Raw genomic sequence first — 19,849 nt, 5'->3', positions numbered from 1 at the left:
ACATAGAGTAGTATTGGGCGTTGAAGGCATTAACAAAGACTTTCCAGCTTTTTACGCGCCATAATAGCGGTGAAAGTGGCAGAGGTGGGACAGAGATCGAGCAGAGCTAGAACCGGAAAGGAGCAACTCCCGGTGGAACTCTGCAGGAATGGCCAAGAACCGCCAGCAACGACACATCACTGGATGGTTTCAGGGGTTTGGGAGAGAGCTGCCGGATGAGTGGATTAAGGGTGTGGTTTGTCCCATCTACAGAAAGGGCGATCGGATAGATTGCTGTAATTCCCGCAGCATAACGCTGGTCAAAACCACCAACAGATTTTGTTACGTCGTCTATCCCCGGTGGCTGGAGAGTTCGTAGGGTAGTACCAGGTGGGCTTTTGAAGGCCCGTGCTACTACGGATCAAATTTTTACTCTTCGGCATGTCATCTAGATGTGTCGGGAGTACAACCTATCATATTTTTGTGGATTCCGGGGCAGCGTACGATTCAGTCGAGCGTGAACAGCTGTGGTGCGGTTTTTCATACAAAGCGACGTGTCCGAAATAGAGATGTACTAGAGCGAGTGATGTGTTGCGTGCGTGTTTTGGGGGCACTCTCTTTGCTCAACATGTTTTTTATTGATTAATTTTTATGAATCCCTTTTTTGAGTAGCATTTCCTAATTCCAGAATGCCGCCTTAAATAGTATCGATAAATCTAATATCGATGCTTCACGAGCGATATATCGACGGTATCGATAAAGCGGCGGATTTGATATTGATATTCAATTATCGATACTTTCGGGAATTTTGCCCAATCCTAAGCATGTCAGCACTGTGTTTCACTCAACTGCCAGCAGTCTGATTTGGGCCCGCTGTCAAATTTTGAGCCCCGGACATGCTGTCGCTGACGTTTACTGCAGCTCGATGCTCGATATAGAGATGTCAATGGGGTGGATTTAGGCAAGGTCATGGTGTATTGCTATCTCATTCTCATGTGAAGAGAGCAACTTTCAAATGGTCCTCGGCTAGGGGTTTCCAGTAAGACGTATAAGTGCGTAGTAATCAGAGATTACTTCTGTAATCATTTACGAATTAATTAGGTAATCAATGGTAATCAGTAGAGTAATCAATGATAATCTTAAGTAAGAATATTATTAGACAGACTTGTCAGATTATTTATGAGGAGCTAGCAAAAACAGAATTCATGACTTACACGTTAGAAAACTGGACAAGGGTGGCAGAGCAATTTAAACAAAAATGGAATATGCCCAATTGTCTTGGTTCGCTGGATGGCAAACATATTCGTATCAAACGTCCTGCAAATGCTGGATCTTTGTACTATAATTACAAGGTAATTTAATGTATATTTTTTCGACACGAATTAAACACTTATTTCAAATTTTCAGCGGTACCATAGTATCATATTGATGGCGGCAAGTGATGCTAATGATCTGTTCACTTATATCGACGTTGGATCTCCTGGTGCGGACGGCGATGTTAATGTTTTTTCTAGAACTAATTTTGGAAAAAGCATCCTAGAGGATAATACCCTTTTGAATCTACCAGCTGATGCTCCCGTCAACGATGAGGATATGCCTTTTTTCTTCATCGGAGACGATGCCTTTCCTTTGTCTCATCGAATTATTAAACCATATGGGACCAATAATCCTTTATCAAATAATCAAAGAGTTTTTAACTACAGACTCTCACGTGCACGTCGCACTGTGGAAAATGCATTCGGTATTTTGACCATGCGTTGGGGATGTCTACGTTCAGAGTTTTTTTGTTTTCCGGATAAAGTTAAAATTATCGTCGCTGCGTGTTGTGCTCTTCATAATTTCTTACTGAATAGAAATTCTACATACGGAAAAATGGCAGATCGTTACGACAGAGAAGGGCAATTTGTCGCGGGTGAATGGCGTACAATGCAACAGTTAGATCAGATCGTTGGACAAAAACGTGGACGTCCCAACGAGTCAGGGAGCTTTATTCGTCGTAAATTAACTGAATATTTCAACAATATTGACATTTTACCATTTCAAAACGAGCGTGCTCATTGCATTTAAAATGCATAGTACTATAGCAAAGCGTTCAGTACAATCGTAACATGAGCATTGCTCATTTATTTCATATAGATAAGATTTTTTGACGTAGGACTACGTCTTACGGCAAGTTTTGAGATAGGGTGTCATTCCAAAAAATCGAAAAATGCGAGCGTCACGAAAAATGAAAGGTTTTGAGCGCTAATAACTCAGCGGTTTTCCGATCGATTTTCAATATTCTTACACCAATAGATCGGAAAATCTTCTAAGAATTGACTGAAATGAAGAAAAGTATGGATTCTTGATGTTGAACTATTGAAAAATTGAAAATAATAAACCTATGTTTTGCCAGAATTCTCGCTTCGTGATTGGTTGGAAGATTCTTTACGATGATCTAACCCTATACCAATTTGATATCTGTGCTTGGGAAGTAAGCCAAAACAAGTGACAAAGTTTCCTCATTTCAACAAGATTTCTCAACACCGCGGTTCAACCTAGACCATTTTGATGTCCTTGCTTGGGAAGTACGCCAGAGAGAGTGACAAAGCCCCCTCGAGCGAACAGATCTCTTACGAACGCTATTAAACCTAGTCCAATCTGATGTCTGTGTTAGGGAAGTGTGCCAGAACAAATGACACAAGTTCGTTGTCCCAACAGATCGCAAATTCTTTACTGCGAGACGATTAAACCTCGGCGAGTTTGATATCTGTGTTGGAAAAATGTGCTACAGTTGTAGTGTTCGGTTATAATACGGCTCTGTATGAATACGCATGCTTGCCGTTTCATTAGAAGTGTAGTGAAAAGATGCGCTGTTGATAAAATAGGATTGAATTAGTAAAATCCCTTCAACGTGTGAAACCATGGATAATAAAAACAATCTTTAATTTCAGTAAGGTAGCAGGAATGTAATAGTTTGTGTTCTTGATTTTGTTAAATTGTTTTCAAATTCACAATCTTTTGAGAATTGAACGTATTCAATGTTACTACTTTGATAAACGTTACATACAACGCATGTAGCATGTATATATGTTGCATATAGCATGTATACATGAAGAATCGAATGATTACAATGATTACATTACGTAGTCCTGCGTCACCTATATATGCGGTCGTGTCTTGTACACAACCTCTCTGATTTTTTCTCATTAATATCTTCTTTTAAGTATTTATAACTGTTCTAATCTAATGCTCTAATGTAATAGTTGCCTTCACGGTACAATGCTGTTTTAAATAATAAACCACATATGTATATGAATGTCGGCAGCGAGCGACTGTTGGACTGTTAGTAGAATTGTAACAATAACCCTGCAAATATCTGTCGAATAATGCACATGTAGCACCAACAGTTTGTTTTCTTAGTAAGAATTTATTATGAACGATGACTTTTTTTTCATTTTGGCGACAGAACATACATGTTCCTTGGTATCAGGGAAACAGCATACAGGTGTTGGCAGAAGGGATTTAGCCTTGGCGCGTAACAAAGAGCGGGAGTACCATTAAGGAAAATGTTTTATATTGTATAATAGAAATTTCCGGAACAAAAACAGATGCCAAATGGCTGAGAGAAAATGCAGGATGAGTGGATAATGGATTGAGTGGAAGCTGTAGTGAGCGGGTGGTTGATGAGTAACTGTAATAAAGTAAATGAGCAGATGATGGGGCACGCTGATAGGTAGATGGTTGGGTAGTGAGCGGTTGGTTATTTTAGGAAAAGGAGAAGAGACGTGACAACTCGTAGTAGATTTTTAGACCACATTAGACAAACCGCTGATTGTCTGAATTAGAGGTTTGGAAGATCCAGAAAGGACCGTTTTACCAGAGCAGTAGCACTACCAACGAACAGGAAACGGGCTTTGTAGTGTTGAGCAGAATGCAGGATTACGAATAGATTGGAAGCAGATCAACGAGAGAATATGTCTATTGAGGATAAAGGACCATTTCTTCAATTACAGCATCATCAACGTGCACTACCCGCACAAAGGTAGACCCGACGATGAGAAGGAAATGTTTTAAGCAAAACTGGAGGCAACGTACGCATTTTTGTTGTATAATAACGTATCAAGCACTTGTTTCACAGAAATTAGCTATACAATAATTGAATAAGCTCTTATTAACTCTCCGTTATTAGCGTTGTTGTATTTCGTACAATGCCTGTAAACCGTTAAGTTTATCTCGGTATATCTCGGGATCCCAGCAATAAAGAAAATTACTGTTTTCAGCAAAGTTGATCCGCAGACCAAGATCTTTCAAACTATGGACAAAGTTTCATAAGTTTTTCGCCAAGTGACATTAGTATTCGAGTGAATTCTGTTAGGTTTTAGCATACTTATAAATCGAAGATGGCGCGAGTAACGAAAGGTTAAACAAAAATGTTTGTTGGGATCGTTATCGGAGATATAAATGCCCAGGTAGATACACGAACGAAAACGGCCCACAATGTATAAATTTCGCAGCTTCCTGAGGCCTGGTGATCCCCAAGTAACCAATAAGCATTAGTATAAGCAGTAAATCAATCGTTTATTAGCATCCCTGGCGTTTTATACTGCAGGTTGCTGTTTATCTGCATTTTGATTGCATAACTGTTGCAAATTGGCATCCACAATTCTATTTAAATTCTTCTTGTTGGTAACTAGCTGCAAATAAGCATTGTCAGCACTATAAGATGGCTAGCAGTAAAGTAGCCGCATATTTTGCCAAAATAGCATTTAGATAGCATTTAAGGCAACTTAAATGCTTATTGGCTTGCATTTAAATTGCATTGGAAATGCTTATTGGTTACCTGGGTCGCCTTCGGCCCAATATTAGGCAGCTAGAACCACGCGCGGACACTGAAGGCACTGCCTTCTTCCGAGGAGTTAGGTGCTGGAAAATGGCAACAAACGAACGAGAGAAAGAAAATTTTACTTACATACTTACTTACTTATGTGTCCATCCCAACAAACATTATCGTTCAATAGTACCCAGGTAACCTATCAGCGTTACCAATGCTATTTACATGCAAGCCAATAAGCATTTAAGTCACCTTAATTGCTACTTAATTACTACCTTGGGAAAATATACAGCTACTTTACTGCTAACCCTCTTATAATGCTGACAAGTCTTGTTACCAGCTGATTACCGAAAAGAAGATTTAAAATAGAATTTTGCACGCTAATTTACAACAGCTACGCATTCAAAAAGCTAATATACAGCAGCGTGCTGTATAAAACGCCAGTTAAGCTAATAAGCGATTGATTTACTGCTTATGGTAATGCTTATTGGTTACCTGGGTAGCTTATTCAACTATTATAAAGCTAATATCGATGGAGCAAGCTGTTATGCAACCAAAATGTTCTTTGGGATGTCCGTCAGCCCGGCAGAACAAAGGGATGAAATCAGAGATCACTGCCGACGGTTACCCGCCATGACTTTTACCTGTCGCCAGGACAGGTTCTCGTCTACAGCCCAGATGTCGTTGGCTAAGTTGCGTCGCCATGAGCCCCTGGGTCTGCCTCTTCTACGCTGTCCTTGTGGATTCCAGTCGGGTGTTTCTCTGCAGATCTCGTTCGCTCCTTTGCTCAAAGTGTGTCCGATCTACTTCCACCTACGTTCACGAATTTCTGTTGCTATCGGCCGTTGATAACATCGACGATGGAGTTCCCCGTTGGATAACCAGTTGTCAGGCCACCAGGCACGAATGATATATCGCAAGCATCGGTTAATAAATACCTGCAGTTTTTGCGTTGTCTCCGCTGAGACGCACCACGTTTCGCAGGCATACAGCAGTACGGATTTAACGTTTGAATTGAATATTAGGGTTTTCGTACGTAGAGTGATCCTGTTTGAGCGCCCAATGTTTTGCAGACCTGCAAAGGCACCCCCGACCTCCCTGATCCGTGTGGCTATATCAGTCATGGTACACCATCGGGCGATATTTGGTTACAAAGTTATTGAAAAGCGCTCAACCGGTTGTCCCGGTACTGTGAAGTTGATGCGATTGTCAGTGTTCCCCACCATACAGCAACTATCTTAGCCGATTTGGTTCTCGCTCGCTCAAAGCCGGCTTTCGCCGCTCTCTGATCATGTGTAGATCATAGCACAACGCTCCGCATTATATTGGAGCAGATCAACGAATTCCAGGACTCTCTTCTGCTGGTGTTCGTTGACTTCGAAAAGGCGTTCGATCGACTCAATCATGAAAACATCTGGGGCGCACTTAGGTGTAGAGGAGTTCCAGATAAGCTAGTCCATCTCATCGAGGCTCAGTACGAGGCGTTCTCGTGCAAGGTTTTACACGACGGCGTCTTGTGCGGCCCCTATAAGGGTTACTGCTGTCGTGTGAGAGGGCTGCATTTTATCACCGCTTCTGTTTCTCATCGTTATGGATGAGATATTAGTTGGAGCAATTGACAGTAGACCAAATCGAGGATTGCCTTGGTTTTCTGTTCGGCCGTCGCGGGAAACCCACATGGCTTTATATGCTGATCTATGGGGAAAGAGCGATCCACTAATGACCATATTGTTATTACCACAGAATTCTGTAAACAGCTCCCCGTTTTCGCTCATCTCGCCTAGGCCATGGCGGCCTATGACGCTCTCTTTATCGGTTTTCACTTAATCAGGCCCGCATGTGCCTCTGGGGTTACGGCAAGGGGATGGACTGTCCAGTATGTTATTTAATATTGCTATTGAAGATGTGATTCAGTGAGCGGGCATCGAAACGAGAGGAACGATCTTCAGCAAGAGTAGCCAACTCCTAGCCTTTGCAGACGACCCCGACATCATTACTATAAACCATGGGACGGCGAAGGCAATCTATGCCAGACTAAAAACGGAGGCTAGCAGGATAGGGCTACAAATTAATGCGTCGAAAACCAAATATATGGTAGGAAGAGCCTCCCGAGAAAGTAACGTTTACCTCCCACGGACAGTGACTATTGACGGCGATGAACTGGAAATTGTTGATGAGTTCGTATATTTGGGATCTCTGGTCACCGCCGACAATCGCAAGACGTTACGACCAAGGAGCATACGCCGCCGCACAAAGCTGACGATGTACAAAACGCTAATCAGACCGGCAGTCCTCTACGGACTTGAGATAGTAGCTTTACTTACGGAAGACATACGTGCACTTGCCGTTTTTGAACGAAAGGTGTTGCGGATTATTTTTGGCGGAGTACAAACGGAAAGCGGAGAGTGGTAGAGATGTATGAATCACGAGCTGCATGTACTCCTTGGAAAGATATCCATCGTACATCTTGCGAAAGTTGGGAGACTACGGTGGACCGGCCACGTCGCAAGGATGCCGGACGATTGTGTAGTGAAATCCGTTTTCTTCAAGAACCCCATCGGCACCAGAAATAGAGGGGCTCAACGTGCTAGATGGCTCGACCAGATTGAAGCCGACATGCGTGTGTCGAGACGCGCAACGATTTGGTGAGTTGCCCAGGACCGCGTACAATGGAGAGGAATTCTTGATACGGCAAGAGCCACCCCGGCTCTCGGCTGAATAAGTAAGTAATGTGCCCCTGGGCTCAGTAGGACTCAAACTCTCCTATCCCGATAGCATTTTCACCTCATATGCCAGAGTAGAGCAAGACTGGCCCGGATGATGTCTTGTGTTCACCAATACCCGGCCAGCGAACCTCGCTCAGCCCCATGATTTCAAGCTTCAGGCGGCCAGCTTCTCTTGCAAGTTGAGCCAGCTTCCCCAAGGAACAAAACGGCAGCACCTAAACAAGCAGGTGTGGAATAAGAGTTGTGTGGTAGCATTCGGTGCTGAACAAGCGAATTTGCTAAATTGTCTGTTGTTTAAACGTCATACCCTACATTTTTTCTAGCTTCTAATCAACATCTATACATTGTTATATAAGTGCGGAATAAGAGTCGAATAAACATTATGCAAACGTATCGGCAGTACGGCTAAGAGCAGGTGTGGAATAATGGTCGCTTAAAAGCTACCATGAAAATGCATGTCGAATAGACGTTGTGCAAACGAGTCAGTCAAGAACAATTGTGGAGTAAAAGTGGAATAAGAGTGGAATGAGCATTGCGCAAACGTATCAACAGCATTACGAAGATCAAGTGTGGAATAATAGTGGAATAAGTGTGGAATGAGCGTTGCGCAAACGTATCAGCAGCATTGCTGAGAGCAAGTGCAGAATAGAAGTGGAATAACAGTGGAATAAATGTTGTACAAACGAATTTGCAGAATTGCTGAGAGCAAGTGTGGAATAACAGTGGAATAAATGTTGCGCAGCATTGCTGCGAGAAAGTGTGGAATAAAAGTGGAATAAGTGTGGAATGAGCGTTGCGCAAACGTATCAGCAGCATTGCTAAGAGGAGTTGTGGAATATGTGTCGAATAATCGTCGTACAAACATATCAGTAGCACCAACAAGAGCAGGTGTGGAATAAAAGGTGCTTGATGGCAGCCAACAACACCAATAACTTGAATGACACTTTATATTTTACACTTTATAATTTATGCTTTAAACACTTTATTTTTTTGATACAGCCGCCGCAAATCTTTGCTGGTCGTGGAAATCCTTTCATGTGTTGTTGCCTGTACGGTGTGTATCTCTTCCCTCGGCGTGTCGTTATCCCTCGTCGTACCGATAAATTAAATAAACTTATATCCTAAGACAGCTGGCTGCTTGACGGTTTGCGAGTTACTCATAATCGATTTGCACAGCGAGATGAATTCCGTCGGGCTAAAACCGCCAGAATTGTTATGATCGGGCGGCATAGTGGCGATGACCAACTTCCGCTGCCGGTGCGCGAAAACACCACTGCTTCTCGTGCCATCCGCTGCTCTTTTTTGTTTTTTGGACGAAAAAAACTAAATCAGAGCCGATGACAAATAGATGTGCACAGACAGCGAGCGACTTAAAGCAGCAATAAGCTCTGGACTATCTGCGTACACTAATGACGGGATGACAAAAGTACAAAAGTTCTCTGCGGTACTAGCACGAATCACTCCTGCTGTTAACTAATCACTGCTGCTGTTAATCACATCACTGCTAACTAAATGAACAATCACTAGCCGAACATTCTGGATTCCAATGAATTTTATTAAGTACCACCGCTCACCGTCGTCAATATTCAAAAGAAAAAAGTCTTCTGCGTTGTGACTGTGTTATGTTGCTGGTGGTACAAGCGAAATGCTTTATTTTATTATAAATAGTTTATTAAATGTTTAACATGTGCGGAATAAATACTTCTAAAGTAATCTTGTACAGCAGATGCCAAACATGATTTAAGAAACTACTCTTCAGCGCTTAAATACATTTTAACCAATTTTTGTTCCACGCTTGACAAACTTAAGCTGGTAAATCTACATCGGCTAAAAACTCGGCGCCTGTCATATGTCAGATTATCTCAGATGTGTTCGTTGACGGCTTCCGACCGACAGGATGTAAGTTCGAACCCAGGTGAATTAAAAAAGTATATGGCAGGCTTGATGAATTTCGAGTCAACCAATGATTTCCTACTAAGTCTCTTATTATAAATTATAATATAGGCATACAAAAATGACCATGAAAATAACGAAACCCACAAAATAAAATAAAAATACTTCCTGCATATTTTTTTTCTTTTTGCTTGTCTAAATGTTGAACTGCTGTGGAATAAACGTAGCTTAAGTATCATCAGCAGAAGTTTAATAAACATATATACACGTACTAAATAAACGTTTTACTATACGTTGCATAACAGTCATACAAACGCATCTTCCACGCCCATATTCAGCACTGTGCTGTTTAAATTCTCCAAAACCAACTGTATAAGCATTGAACAGAGGTGTTTAGACATACTTGAAAAGCAGCTATACAGCATGTGCTGAATAAAAGCTGTCGGTTAAACGTTTAATAAGCAAAAATTGTTCCTTGGGTCCCCACTGGACAACGGTCGGTATATTCTATATTCCAATTCTTGTCCGTGTTTTCATGCTAAAGGTCGTTGCCAATAATCCAGAAAGATTTTTTCTTTCATTTTCATTAACTTTCTTGTTTTTGGGTAAAGTAGGATGTTAACCTAAGGTCCCTATCTCGCTGATGGGGCTGCCGTCTTAGTTTGGTTGGGAACCACTGAACCCGCTTCCCTGTTAGCGTACACTCAAGTACCTTTTTTACACGGTTTGTTTTTTCGAATATTGAGAACGGGGCTATTTAGGGACCATTCGTTTATTTCTCAATATACGTTTGGGAGAGGCCCGACATTCGTCACGTATTTTGTAAATGGTCCCTAAATTGCACCGTTTTTGAGTAATCGAAAAAAACAAACCGTGTAAAAAAAGACTCGAGTCTTCTTGCAATCACTTATGAGCGCATCTCAATCTTTGTCGATTTTTTTGTTTATCTATTCCACCACTGACATTTCAGCACGATCCCGACCACCCCATCGACATCTCTATATCGAGCTGCAGTAAACGTCAGCGACAGCATGTCCGGGGCTCAAAATTTGACAGCGGGCCCAAATCAGACTGCTGGCAGTTGAGTGAAACGCAGTGCTGAATTGCTATCTCATTTTCGCACACACGAGATGTTGGCGGCGAGAACATGGTTGTCTGCCATGGGCTTGATCCCGACGCACGCCGGCGGCACGTCAAGCGAACAATATTGTGAGTTTCATTGAAAATTATCCACCGCGCAACTCAAAAATGAAATGCTCTTTCATAGTTGCCGGGTCGATTTTGAAATTCTTGGAAGAAATTACACAGAAATCATAAAGTTTTAGTTACTTTTGACGACCCAGTTAGGTGAACAACATGCCTGTTTACAGCATTCTGGCAACAGTTCTAGCGCGGTGTTTGCTTCAAGCGCGGTGTTTCCCTTAGACCGCGTTTAACTTTGGGCAAAGCACCCAATAGTGGCATACGCAAGGTGCGTACTATCGCTGCAGTTTGATGTATTGGTGCGACGCAACGAAAGGTTGCGACACTCGTAATTTGATAAATGCAAGGATGTTTTCGAATTTCTTCGCAAAGAGCAAGCTTTGTATCCAGCTCCACTTCTCTTTTTTTAGCACGTTTCTTTTTTTTTTTGCTGCACCTCTGAGGATTCTTGCGTAATTTCATGTTCCTGGGTCAACCAGGTACAATCACTGAGAGAATCACTATCATTTTCACCGAAAAAATCGCGTAACATTTTAATAACGATGCAAACACTCGGCAAACAGAACTCTAGCTAGACACAAGTTCAACTTTTCCGCTCGGAAAAAATTTCGAATGTATTTATCCCGCTGGAATAAGAGTGTGTAGAGTTGCTTTATTCCGAGAGAGCAAATTCCGCTGTTGAGTTCACTTCTGGAAAACTGTCATTTTGATGTAGACTTCATTTCCCGTCACGGGAATTGAAATCCCGGTGCCCATTTAAAATACACAGGAGCCAAAATCCCGGAGTCAGTTTTCCGAACTGTAAACCAGCCTTGCTAGAGTGATTATATACAGTCAATTCCCAGCAATTTTTTTGGTTACTGTCAAAATTAACAGTTTAGTACCAACGGGATGGCAAGGTTGTCATCTCCCATATATTTGGTGCGTAACCGACATCACTGGCACTGGCACCCGAAAAATAGCCTGTTTACCCTAAAGCAATGTTAATTCGGGTAACGAACCTTACTATTTGCTGTACCTAATGATGGCAGTTCAAGTAAATTTAAGCAGTTTAATGCAATTTATTGAATATTTTTACGGTTTTGTAACGTATTATAGATCGTATAAAATTTTTCTGTTGAATAAATGAAAATACGGAAATATAAATACACAGTTTCGGTGTAAGCGGAATGAAAATAGATGTTCGCTACGCTGAAATCCTAGCGTGCCATCCCGTTGTTTGGTACCTATTAGAAATAGAAATACTCACAGTAAGAGATACACGGAAACTAAAGCCAACGATTTGGCATCAGTGTACAAAAACTGCCAGCATTTGCTGCGGAGCAAAATGCTGTAACAGTGTGACTAGATTGTTTTCAACATGATCCGCTTCTGTTTTGTATATTGCAGATTGCATCAAAAACGCGAAATACAAGGAACTTGCAGACAAAATGCAAGTAAAATCCTAGCAGCGAGCTGTCATTGATTCATGTCAAATTTTTGCGAGCCGTCAAATTGGTGATTACTAAACAGTAGACGCAGAAGAAGAGTGAGATAATAGATACGTTTTGGGATCGTTTGATGGTTATTTCGAAATATACAACTGCAAATAATTCAACATATGGTGCAAAGTGACCTAAATTTAACAAGACATAAATTCATGTTACGAAAATTCGGTGCCACTATGTTTGTTTACCAAAAGCTGTCAGAGCTGTTGTGCTCGTATCCAGTGATGCTAAAGTTTCGAAAAACTTTGGAATAAAAAATTGCATTAATGTAACAAACATGCTCGCAGCATAACATGTGATGTTTTTAGATTCTATCACACAATTTTTGTTAAAAATATTCTGAAAATAGAAAATAGCATGGAAACAATTTGATTGATATTGTTTGAAGAAGAAAAACGACTGATAATATTGTCTATTATGAAGCACTGCAATGGCAATTTAGATCGCAGCACTGATTGCAGATCTTTGGCTGTTTCCTTGCAGTTGCTGTGCATTTAGTTGTTTCACTGCAACCTGCAATACATCAATTTTGCACAATAGAGCGATATATCTTTCAACTTAATCAGTGTAAAATGCATTGCAAAGCTTTATAGGAAAACTGTGGGCAAAATGAACAGGGGAGGTAAAATGAACAGGCAGCCAAATTCCCAGTAAACCGATTAAAATCTGTTCCAGATCAATAGGTATCTTCTCCTAGAAGTATTACAAGCTGTTTGAAACAATATGTGGTGATCATAAGTTTTACAATGTGAAAAAATGGAAAAAGTAAAAAATATTTGCAGAAATCTGACGCCGATGGTAATTTCCACTATTACCGTGGACCCCCGTTCGTTTGACCGCTTTTAATCTGAACACTTTTTGATTTGAACCCCGTTGGTTTGCACGACGTGCAAATTAAAAATGGTTCAAATGTCATTCTCAACATGGCATCATTTGTTTTTACAGACAATGCATATGAACATGATTTGTTTGTACTGATCTAGCGTATTTAATCAGTTTCACATTTCGTTTCCCAAGAACGACGATAGAAATCCGATCGAAGAATAAAATATTCGCTACTTGCAACTGCCAACTATATAAACCACCAAAACAATAACAAAGAGCAGTGCGGCCAGCTCATACAAGTTTCAGCATATTTAGGGTTGCTAGTTGTTCAAATTAAAAACTAACCCCGTTAGTTTGCATGAGGAATCGTTCAAACGAACGGGAATCCGCTGTAGTAAATAAGCTATTTTGGTGAAACTAATTAAATTTCGACTATTGGTATCATTTAGTGTTGTTTGCTTATCACTATCTGTCGAAAATTCCAAATATTTTTATCAACTGTTTGTTTATAATAAACACTTGAAAACAATTTGTGTTTAGGGGGTAAAATGAACACTTCACTATGGGGGCAAAATGAACAGTGTGTATCATGATGTTTTACTTTCCATTTATCAGCAGCTACGAAATAATTGCAATTCAAGCAACAAAAATGATCGAGTCTCTCGAAAAATGACGGAAAATGACCGAGTGCTGGAAAATCCTGCGAACTAAAAGTCAAGCATTGTATGAACGTGGCGAAGATACATTATGTTAACTTTGTGGAGTCCCATTTTAATTCCAACAGCCCTGTTGAATACCTACGGCTTATGTAAAACAATGATAATGTAAAATATTATTTAATTTATCCAAACTGCATGTTAACTTTAGTTTTCTATGACATGTTCATTTTGCCGTCACTGCATGTTCATTTTACCCACATGAAAAAAATCAGGCTCGAATGTGACGCTTTCGAAGAAAAGGAATATTTCATGACAAATAGTCTTTTTTAAACATCTTTATATATTGCTACGTGAAATATGAATCCAACTTTCAATTCATATAGTGCGATCAGCATTTGGTTGGTTCCTGGAGGAGAAAATGGCGAAATTGCTAAGGGTGTTCATTTTCCCCCCAGTTCCCCTACACACTGTGTTCGAGTATAATATTCAAGGTGCGTGACAATAGCTTAAGTAGATTTCATAACTATTTCAATACTTGTTAATCAAACATTTAAGCAAACAGTATGCGTGTTCGATTGGCTCCCTTTTGACAACTCTCACTGCTCGATGGTTTGCACGACGTGCAAATTAAAAATAGGGCTTTTGCTACACACACATGCAAGACATCTGTTGGGCACACATTTCATATTTTCCTATTCGATGCAGCAAAAACGCGCTGGATAAAATCATCATTTTTTCTAAAATTATTCATCATTTTAAAGCAACTAATAATCAAAATAACCGACAAATGTTCCCTGAAATATATGCTGACTTTTGGTAACTAGGGTTTCGGTGAATTCGCGTTAAATCGGTGTTCCAAATATATACTGTTTTTGAACCATCAGTATACGGCATACACTCTTAAATGATTCTACCTGTAAATAGGTCGGATTTAGTTAAAGTTAGGTTGAAACTACTCAAAATGCCCTTAAAGTGTACAATCTCAAACTTTGGGTAAAAATTTCAACCAATTTTGGCTACTTGCTACCGATAATTGAATTATTCTCTATGACAAACAACGCAATTTTAAATTCCTACTACCAATTTTTTGGTTGAAAAACTACTCAAAATCTGAGTTTGTACACTTTAAGGGCATTTTGAGTAGTTTCAACCTAACTTTAACTAAATCCGACCAATTTACAGGTAGAATCATTTAAGAGTGTAGGCCAAGTTGAAAGTAACGGAATATAAAATTGGTTTTAGCATAATAAATTGCTTTCTTAGCCGAAAGCAACTACTGGCTATTGATATTTGTTTAGTTTTATCCCGCTAACATAGGTCATAGTTACATTTTTGATCATTGCTACCGCGTCTTAGCTTATTTGTTGAAAATATTTTTTTATTTAGTAAACAGACATATTACCTTGCCATATGTATGAAGCAATTTAAAAATTTTGAAGCATTTAAAAAATTTTGCTCTTCCCAACCCGTGTGTTTTATATGGAGCTGTCACTTTTGCCTGCCTAACAGATCTCCAATACATATGCACTCTGCAAACACCCTATGGTTCAAATGCCATTCTCAATATGACATCATTTGCTTATGCAGGCAACTGGCAATGCACATAAACAAGTTTGTTTGTACTGATCTACACTCTTAAATGATTCTACCTGTAAATTGGTCGGATTTAGTTAAAGTTAGGTTGAAACTACTCAAAATGTCCTTAAAGTGTACAAACTCAGATTTTGAGTAGTTTTTCAACCAAAAAATTGGTAGTAGGAACTTAAAATTGCGTTATTTGTCATAGAGAATAATTCAATTATCGGTAGCAAGTAGCCAAAATTGGTTGAAATTTTTACCCAAAGTTTGAGTTTGTACACTTTAAGGGCATTTTGAGCAGTTTCAACCTAGCTTTAACTAAATCCGAACTATTTACAGGTAGAATCTTTTAAGAGTGTAGCGTGTTTAATCTGTTCACATTGCGTTTTCCCAAGGATTAGTGAATAAATCCAATCGGAGAATGAAATATTCACTGCTTGCAACCACCGACGAACCGACATGCCATCCCATACATTTTCCATAGAAACTTTTGACCAAAATTTCAAATTAAAATACGTTAAAACAGTAACGCCATCTGTACAACGGATCGCCCCTTATTATCAATAAGGCTGAAGAAAGGTGAAAAAACTTTATTGTTTGAAATGAACCCGAATGATAAAAAATATTAGTAGCACTTCACACATCATCACAAGCGTAATATAACTGGGATAATAAATGTGATTATCAGAAAATTTCATTTTCCCTGGTTACAGCGAGATATTAATGGTCAAATTTATACAAACGCAATGTCTAGCAATATATTTACTTACCGCACCTTTTTTTTAGCTTTATTGGTTACGTAAATCAGCGGCCTGCATGTAAACAAGCAAAACTTTCATCAGAGTGGAGAAAAGTAAATCGGAGAAACGTTTCCAAGCTCCAGTTGATTTTTTGCACTTCGGATGCTGGTTTCAGATATTGCACTCTTTCGATTTCGCCCAGATCCCCAATTATTAGCAGTTGATGTCCATCAGTGCCATTAATTTGATAACGAAGCAACAGCAGCAGCTGCTGCTACTGGAGGTGATGTAGACTGATCTCCGTACTGACTCTGTTGCTCGTGTGCATTTGTTGTTGATGACAGTGATTATGTTGCTGGGGCTGAGGGTGCTCGTTACATTTTTGCTGTTGCTACTGATAATTTAGTAAATTGCTCGTCGGTGATGGACATACTTTCTGCTTGTAAGGCTAGTAATAACATAAATCACCCGAATCACCATCTTGCGAGACAGCGGCCGAATCAGCTGACACTATTGACAGAAAAAAAGTCATCTAGCGAGTTGTCAGTTTGAATTTTTGACATAAGCGATCGCTTGCTATTTGAAGCGACGGTTATGTGTCGGTCAAAAATGTGTTGCTTGTGTCATGTCAGTTCGTCAGTGTTGCAACTGCCAACTGAATCAAACCATCAAAACAATAGCAAAGAACAAGGCACCCACCACCCAGTTCACACAAGTTCCAGAATATTTACACTCAAAATAATATTCACGTTAAAGTTACGTGAAAAATCCCGTGAATTGGTTTTCACGAAGCTATAACGTTTTCCACGTGACTACGGTAAATTTTAAATGAATATCCCCTTAATTTTATGTGTTCGTCACATAGCATGTACGTGATGGCGATAAACGTCAAAGAAAGTTACGTGAATTTCACGTGTGAAAATTTGCAATAACAAAATGGCAGAACGATCGTGTGGGGTGTGCTGCATGCAGTTAGGTAAGAATATATAAATATATTGTGAGAATTAATAATTTGTTCTTATTCCTCTGAACATTGGTTAATTTTTCAGGTGGATGCAAAAACCGGTAGCTTACAAGCTACTTCAAATATTGCTCATTGCCGTAGAATCTAGCAAGGAAACACGATTACTTACAGGCGAAACGTTTGTGGCATGAGCGTCTATCAAAGCCAGACGACGATAAACCTGCTGGTACGTACTAGGCCGAAAAATATTAAATTAATTCACTTTTATATCAATGTCTTACTTTTTAGCTGTCAAGTTCGAAATCGGGGGAGATCGTGTTACCAAAATTCCAACAAATGAGGAAATGCCACATTGCATCACCTGTTCACCCAAAGGGTCGGACTCTCAGCACATAGTGCCCCGGCACTGCAGAGATATCAAGCGGCACTCCTCTAAAGCCTTATAAAAATAACATTTATAGGGCTTTACACACCGGTTCAATTTTACATATGAAATGGGAGCACTGCCAGTTGTCAAAATCATCTCGCACGGTTGCCAGATCTATCAGATTTTAACGAATTTAACTAATCTTGCAGTTCGGCACTTTCGGTACAGCACCGGCACAGTTCGGCTCGTTTCAAGTCGCCTAACATAAAAACGGCTGTGCCGAGTGACCGACCCCTTGCTTAGAACATTGTTGCAGGCTCAATTTAGGGAACAGCTTGCCTCATTGATTACAATTGCGGTACAATCATTTCACAGTTCATGGCACACTGTGGCCCACCTTTTTGACATTTAAAATTTGAAATGTTAGACATTGGCAGCCCTGCCAATGTTTGTTATTGTCAAAACGATCAAAACAGTCTGGCTGGGCGCAGGCGAATTTGACAGGTTTCACACGATCAGCACCTCAGCGGCACAGTAAGGCACAGACTGAACAAAGTTTCTATGAATGAGGTGAGGCGTATAATAGTGTTTTACACAAGGGGTCGGTCACTCAGCACAGCCGTTTTTATGTTAGGCGACTTGAAACAAGCCGAACTGTGCCGATGCTGTACCAAAAGTGCCGAACTGCAAGATTTGTTAAATTCGTTGTAATCTGATAGATCTGGCAACCGTGCGAGATGATTTTGACAACTGGCAGTGCTCCCATTTTATCTGTAACATTGAACCGGAGGTGTGTAAAGCCATATAAATGTTATTTTTATAGGGCTTTAGAGGTGTGCCGCTTGATATCTCTGGAGTGATGCCTGGGCACAATGTGCTGAGTGTCCGACCCCTTGGTTTTACACTTGTTATTCACGTGCTTTGTCTTTTGAAATTTGTGCAGCAAACCACGTGTATTGTAATACTTCTGCAATAAGTGCGAATTCACGTGCATTCACATATGCAACGTGTAAAATTTTATCAGTGTAGTGTTCTGGCTAATTGTGAGGTACGAGAATTTTTGTTGATTTTTCTTCCAAGAGTTATATCTGTTTGTCTGTGACTTTACCAAGTATACCAACATCGCTATCGCCACACCTCTATGTATCACATTGAATGCGTACCACGTCAATGGTCAATCATTTTTTCGTGTTTCGTTGATTTGTTGCTTTAGGGTGAGTTATTAAGTAAATTTTAATATGTAGACTGACTATATACATTTGCATACTATTTTTTGGTTCAAATTTCCAGAACAATTATGGTGTCGGTTTTAAATACGGTGGATACCGGGCATGAAGACATGATCCATGGAGCAGAAGTGGATTATTACGGGTTGCGTTTGGCGACATGTTCATCTGACAACACAGTAAAAATATTTGATATTAAGGGTGGAGCTCAAACGCTAGCTGCAGATTTAAAAGGACATGGTGGTCCGGTATGGCAGGTATCTTGGGCTCACCCACGCTATGGTAATGTAATTGCGTCATGTTCGTACGATCGTAAAGTAATAATTTGGAAGGAAGCCGGATCTGGTAATTGGAGCAAGTGGTTTGAATACAGTAATCATGATTCATCCGTAAATTCTGTTGCCTGGGCTCCGGCAGAATATGGCTTAATTTTAGCATGTGGTAGTTCTGATGGATCTGTTTCAATTCTGACAGCGAATATAGAGGCGGATGCATGGGATTCAAAAAAAATTCCAAATGCTCATAGTATTGGATGTAATACCGTTAGCTGGTGTCCTGCTACAACACCTGAGCCGGCCTTTGATCAAAGATTGTCTAAAACCAGTACATCAGTCAAACGCCTTGTAACAGGAGGATGTGATAATTCCGTTAAAATTTGGAGAGAAGAAGGAGAACGCTGGGAAGAGGAGAAACGTTTGGAATTGCATTCCGATTGGGTACGGGATGTGGCGTGGGCTCCAAATGTTGGACTTCCTCGTCACCAAATTGCAAGCTGCTCTCAGGATCGTCGAGTTATCATCTGGAGCAGCGATGATTTGCAAAACTGGCAGTCAACAATTTTGAATAATTTTGATGATGTTGTTTGGAATGTGAGCTGGTCATTGACAGGAAATATCTTAGCTGTATCAGGTGGAGACAACAAAATCAGTTTGTGGAAGGAAAGCAATGAAGGACAATGGTTATGTATAAGCGAAGATACTAATACAGCTCAGTCGCATTCGGTTAACCAAGCTCAGAATTTTGTGAATGAACAAAGGACATTGTAATATCCAATTATCAATCCTTTTTCTCATTTCTATATTAATAAAATTACACGAGTAATACAAGCTCATACTGTATTTAGGCATAGGAATCCAAGGTTCTCCGCTTTTTGGTAGATACAGAGATGCCAGTAGTGAAGACATGTCTTCATTTTGAAGACATTTTTGTTACAAAAAAGTGAAATGTCTTCGCTTGAGGACATGTGAAGACATGTCTTCACCATGCAATTTAAATGGGTGGAAAGACAAATGAAGACCTTTCTCCTTGATTCGTGAAGACTTTTCCAAAAATCACCCCAACTGTTGAGTTTAGTGCTGAATTTTATGCGCCTTTAGCGACATCATGTAT

General features: G+C 40.1%; 1 protein-coding gene, 1 long non-coding RNA gene and 1 pseudogene across 2 annotated transcripts; all 3 read left to right on the top strand.

The window, feature by feature from the left end:
- Nucleotides 1-1,109: 1,109 nt before the first annotated feature.
- On the top strand, nt 1,110-1,729 carry LOC128745804 (uncharacterized; annotated as a pseudogene).
- A 14,830-nt stretch (nt 1,730-16,559) lies between these two features.
- On the top strand, nt 16,560-17,623 carry LOC128738811 (uncharacterized). Its single transcript, XR_008412128.1, has 3 exons — nt 16,560-16,879; nt 16,953-17,093; nt 17,156-17,623. It is a non-coding gene; the product is annotated as an uncharacterized LOC128738811 (long non-coding RNA).
- A 542-nt stretch (nt 17,624-18,165) lies between these two features.
- On the top strand, nt 18,166-19,590 carry LOC128738802 (protein SEC13 homolog). The gene is made up of 2 exons (XM_053834207.1): nt 18,166-18,448; nt 18,525-19,590. Exon 2 carries the CDS (start codon nt 18,532-18,534, stop codon nt 19,504-19,506), a length of 975 nt encoding a protein of 324 aa, XP_053690182.1. The 5' UTR covers nt 18,166-18,448; nt 18,525-18,531; the 3' UTR covers nt 19,507-19,590.
- Nucleotides 19,591-19,849: the final 259 nt, after the last annotated feature.

This window comes from Sabethes cyaneus, chromosome 1 (assembly GCF_943734655.1).
Source record: "Sabethes cyaneus chromosome 1, idSabCyanKW18_F2, whole genome shotgun sequence".
Classification (NCBI taxonomy): Eukaryota; Metazoa; Arthropoda; class Insecta; order Diptera; family Culicidae; genus Sabethes; species Sabethes cyaneus.
The sequence above is the reverse complement of the archived record's forward strand: the minus strand, read 5'-3'. Positions and strand labels throughout refer to the sequence as shown.

Bases quoted from the DNA above. Each gene is read 5' to 3' on its own strand.
- LOC128738802 (XM_053834207.1), top strand. From the start codon at position 18,532: ATGGTGTCGGTTTTAAATACGGTGGATACCGGGCATGAAGACATGATC.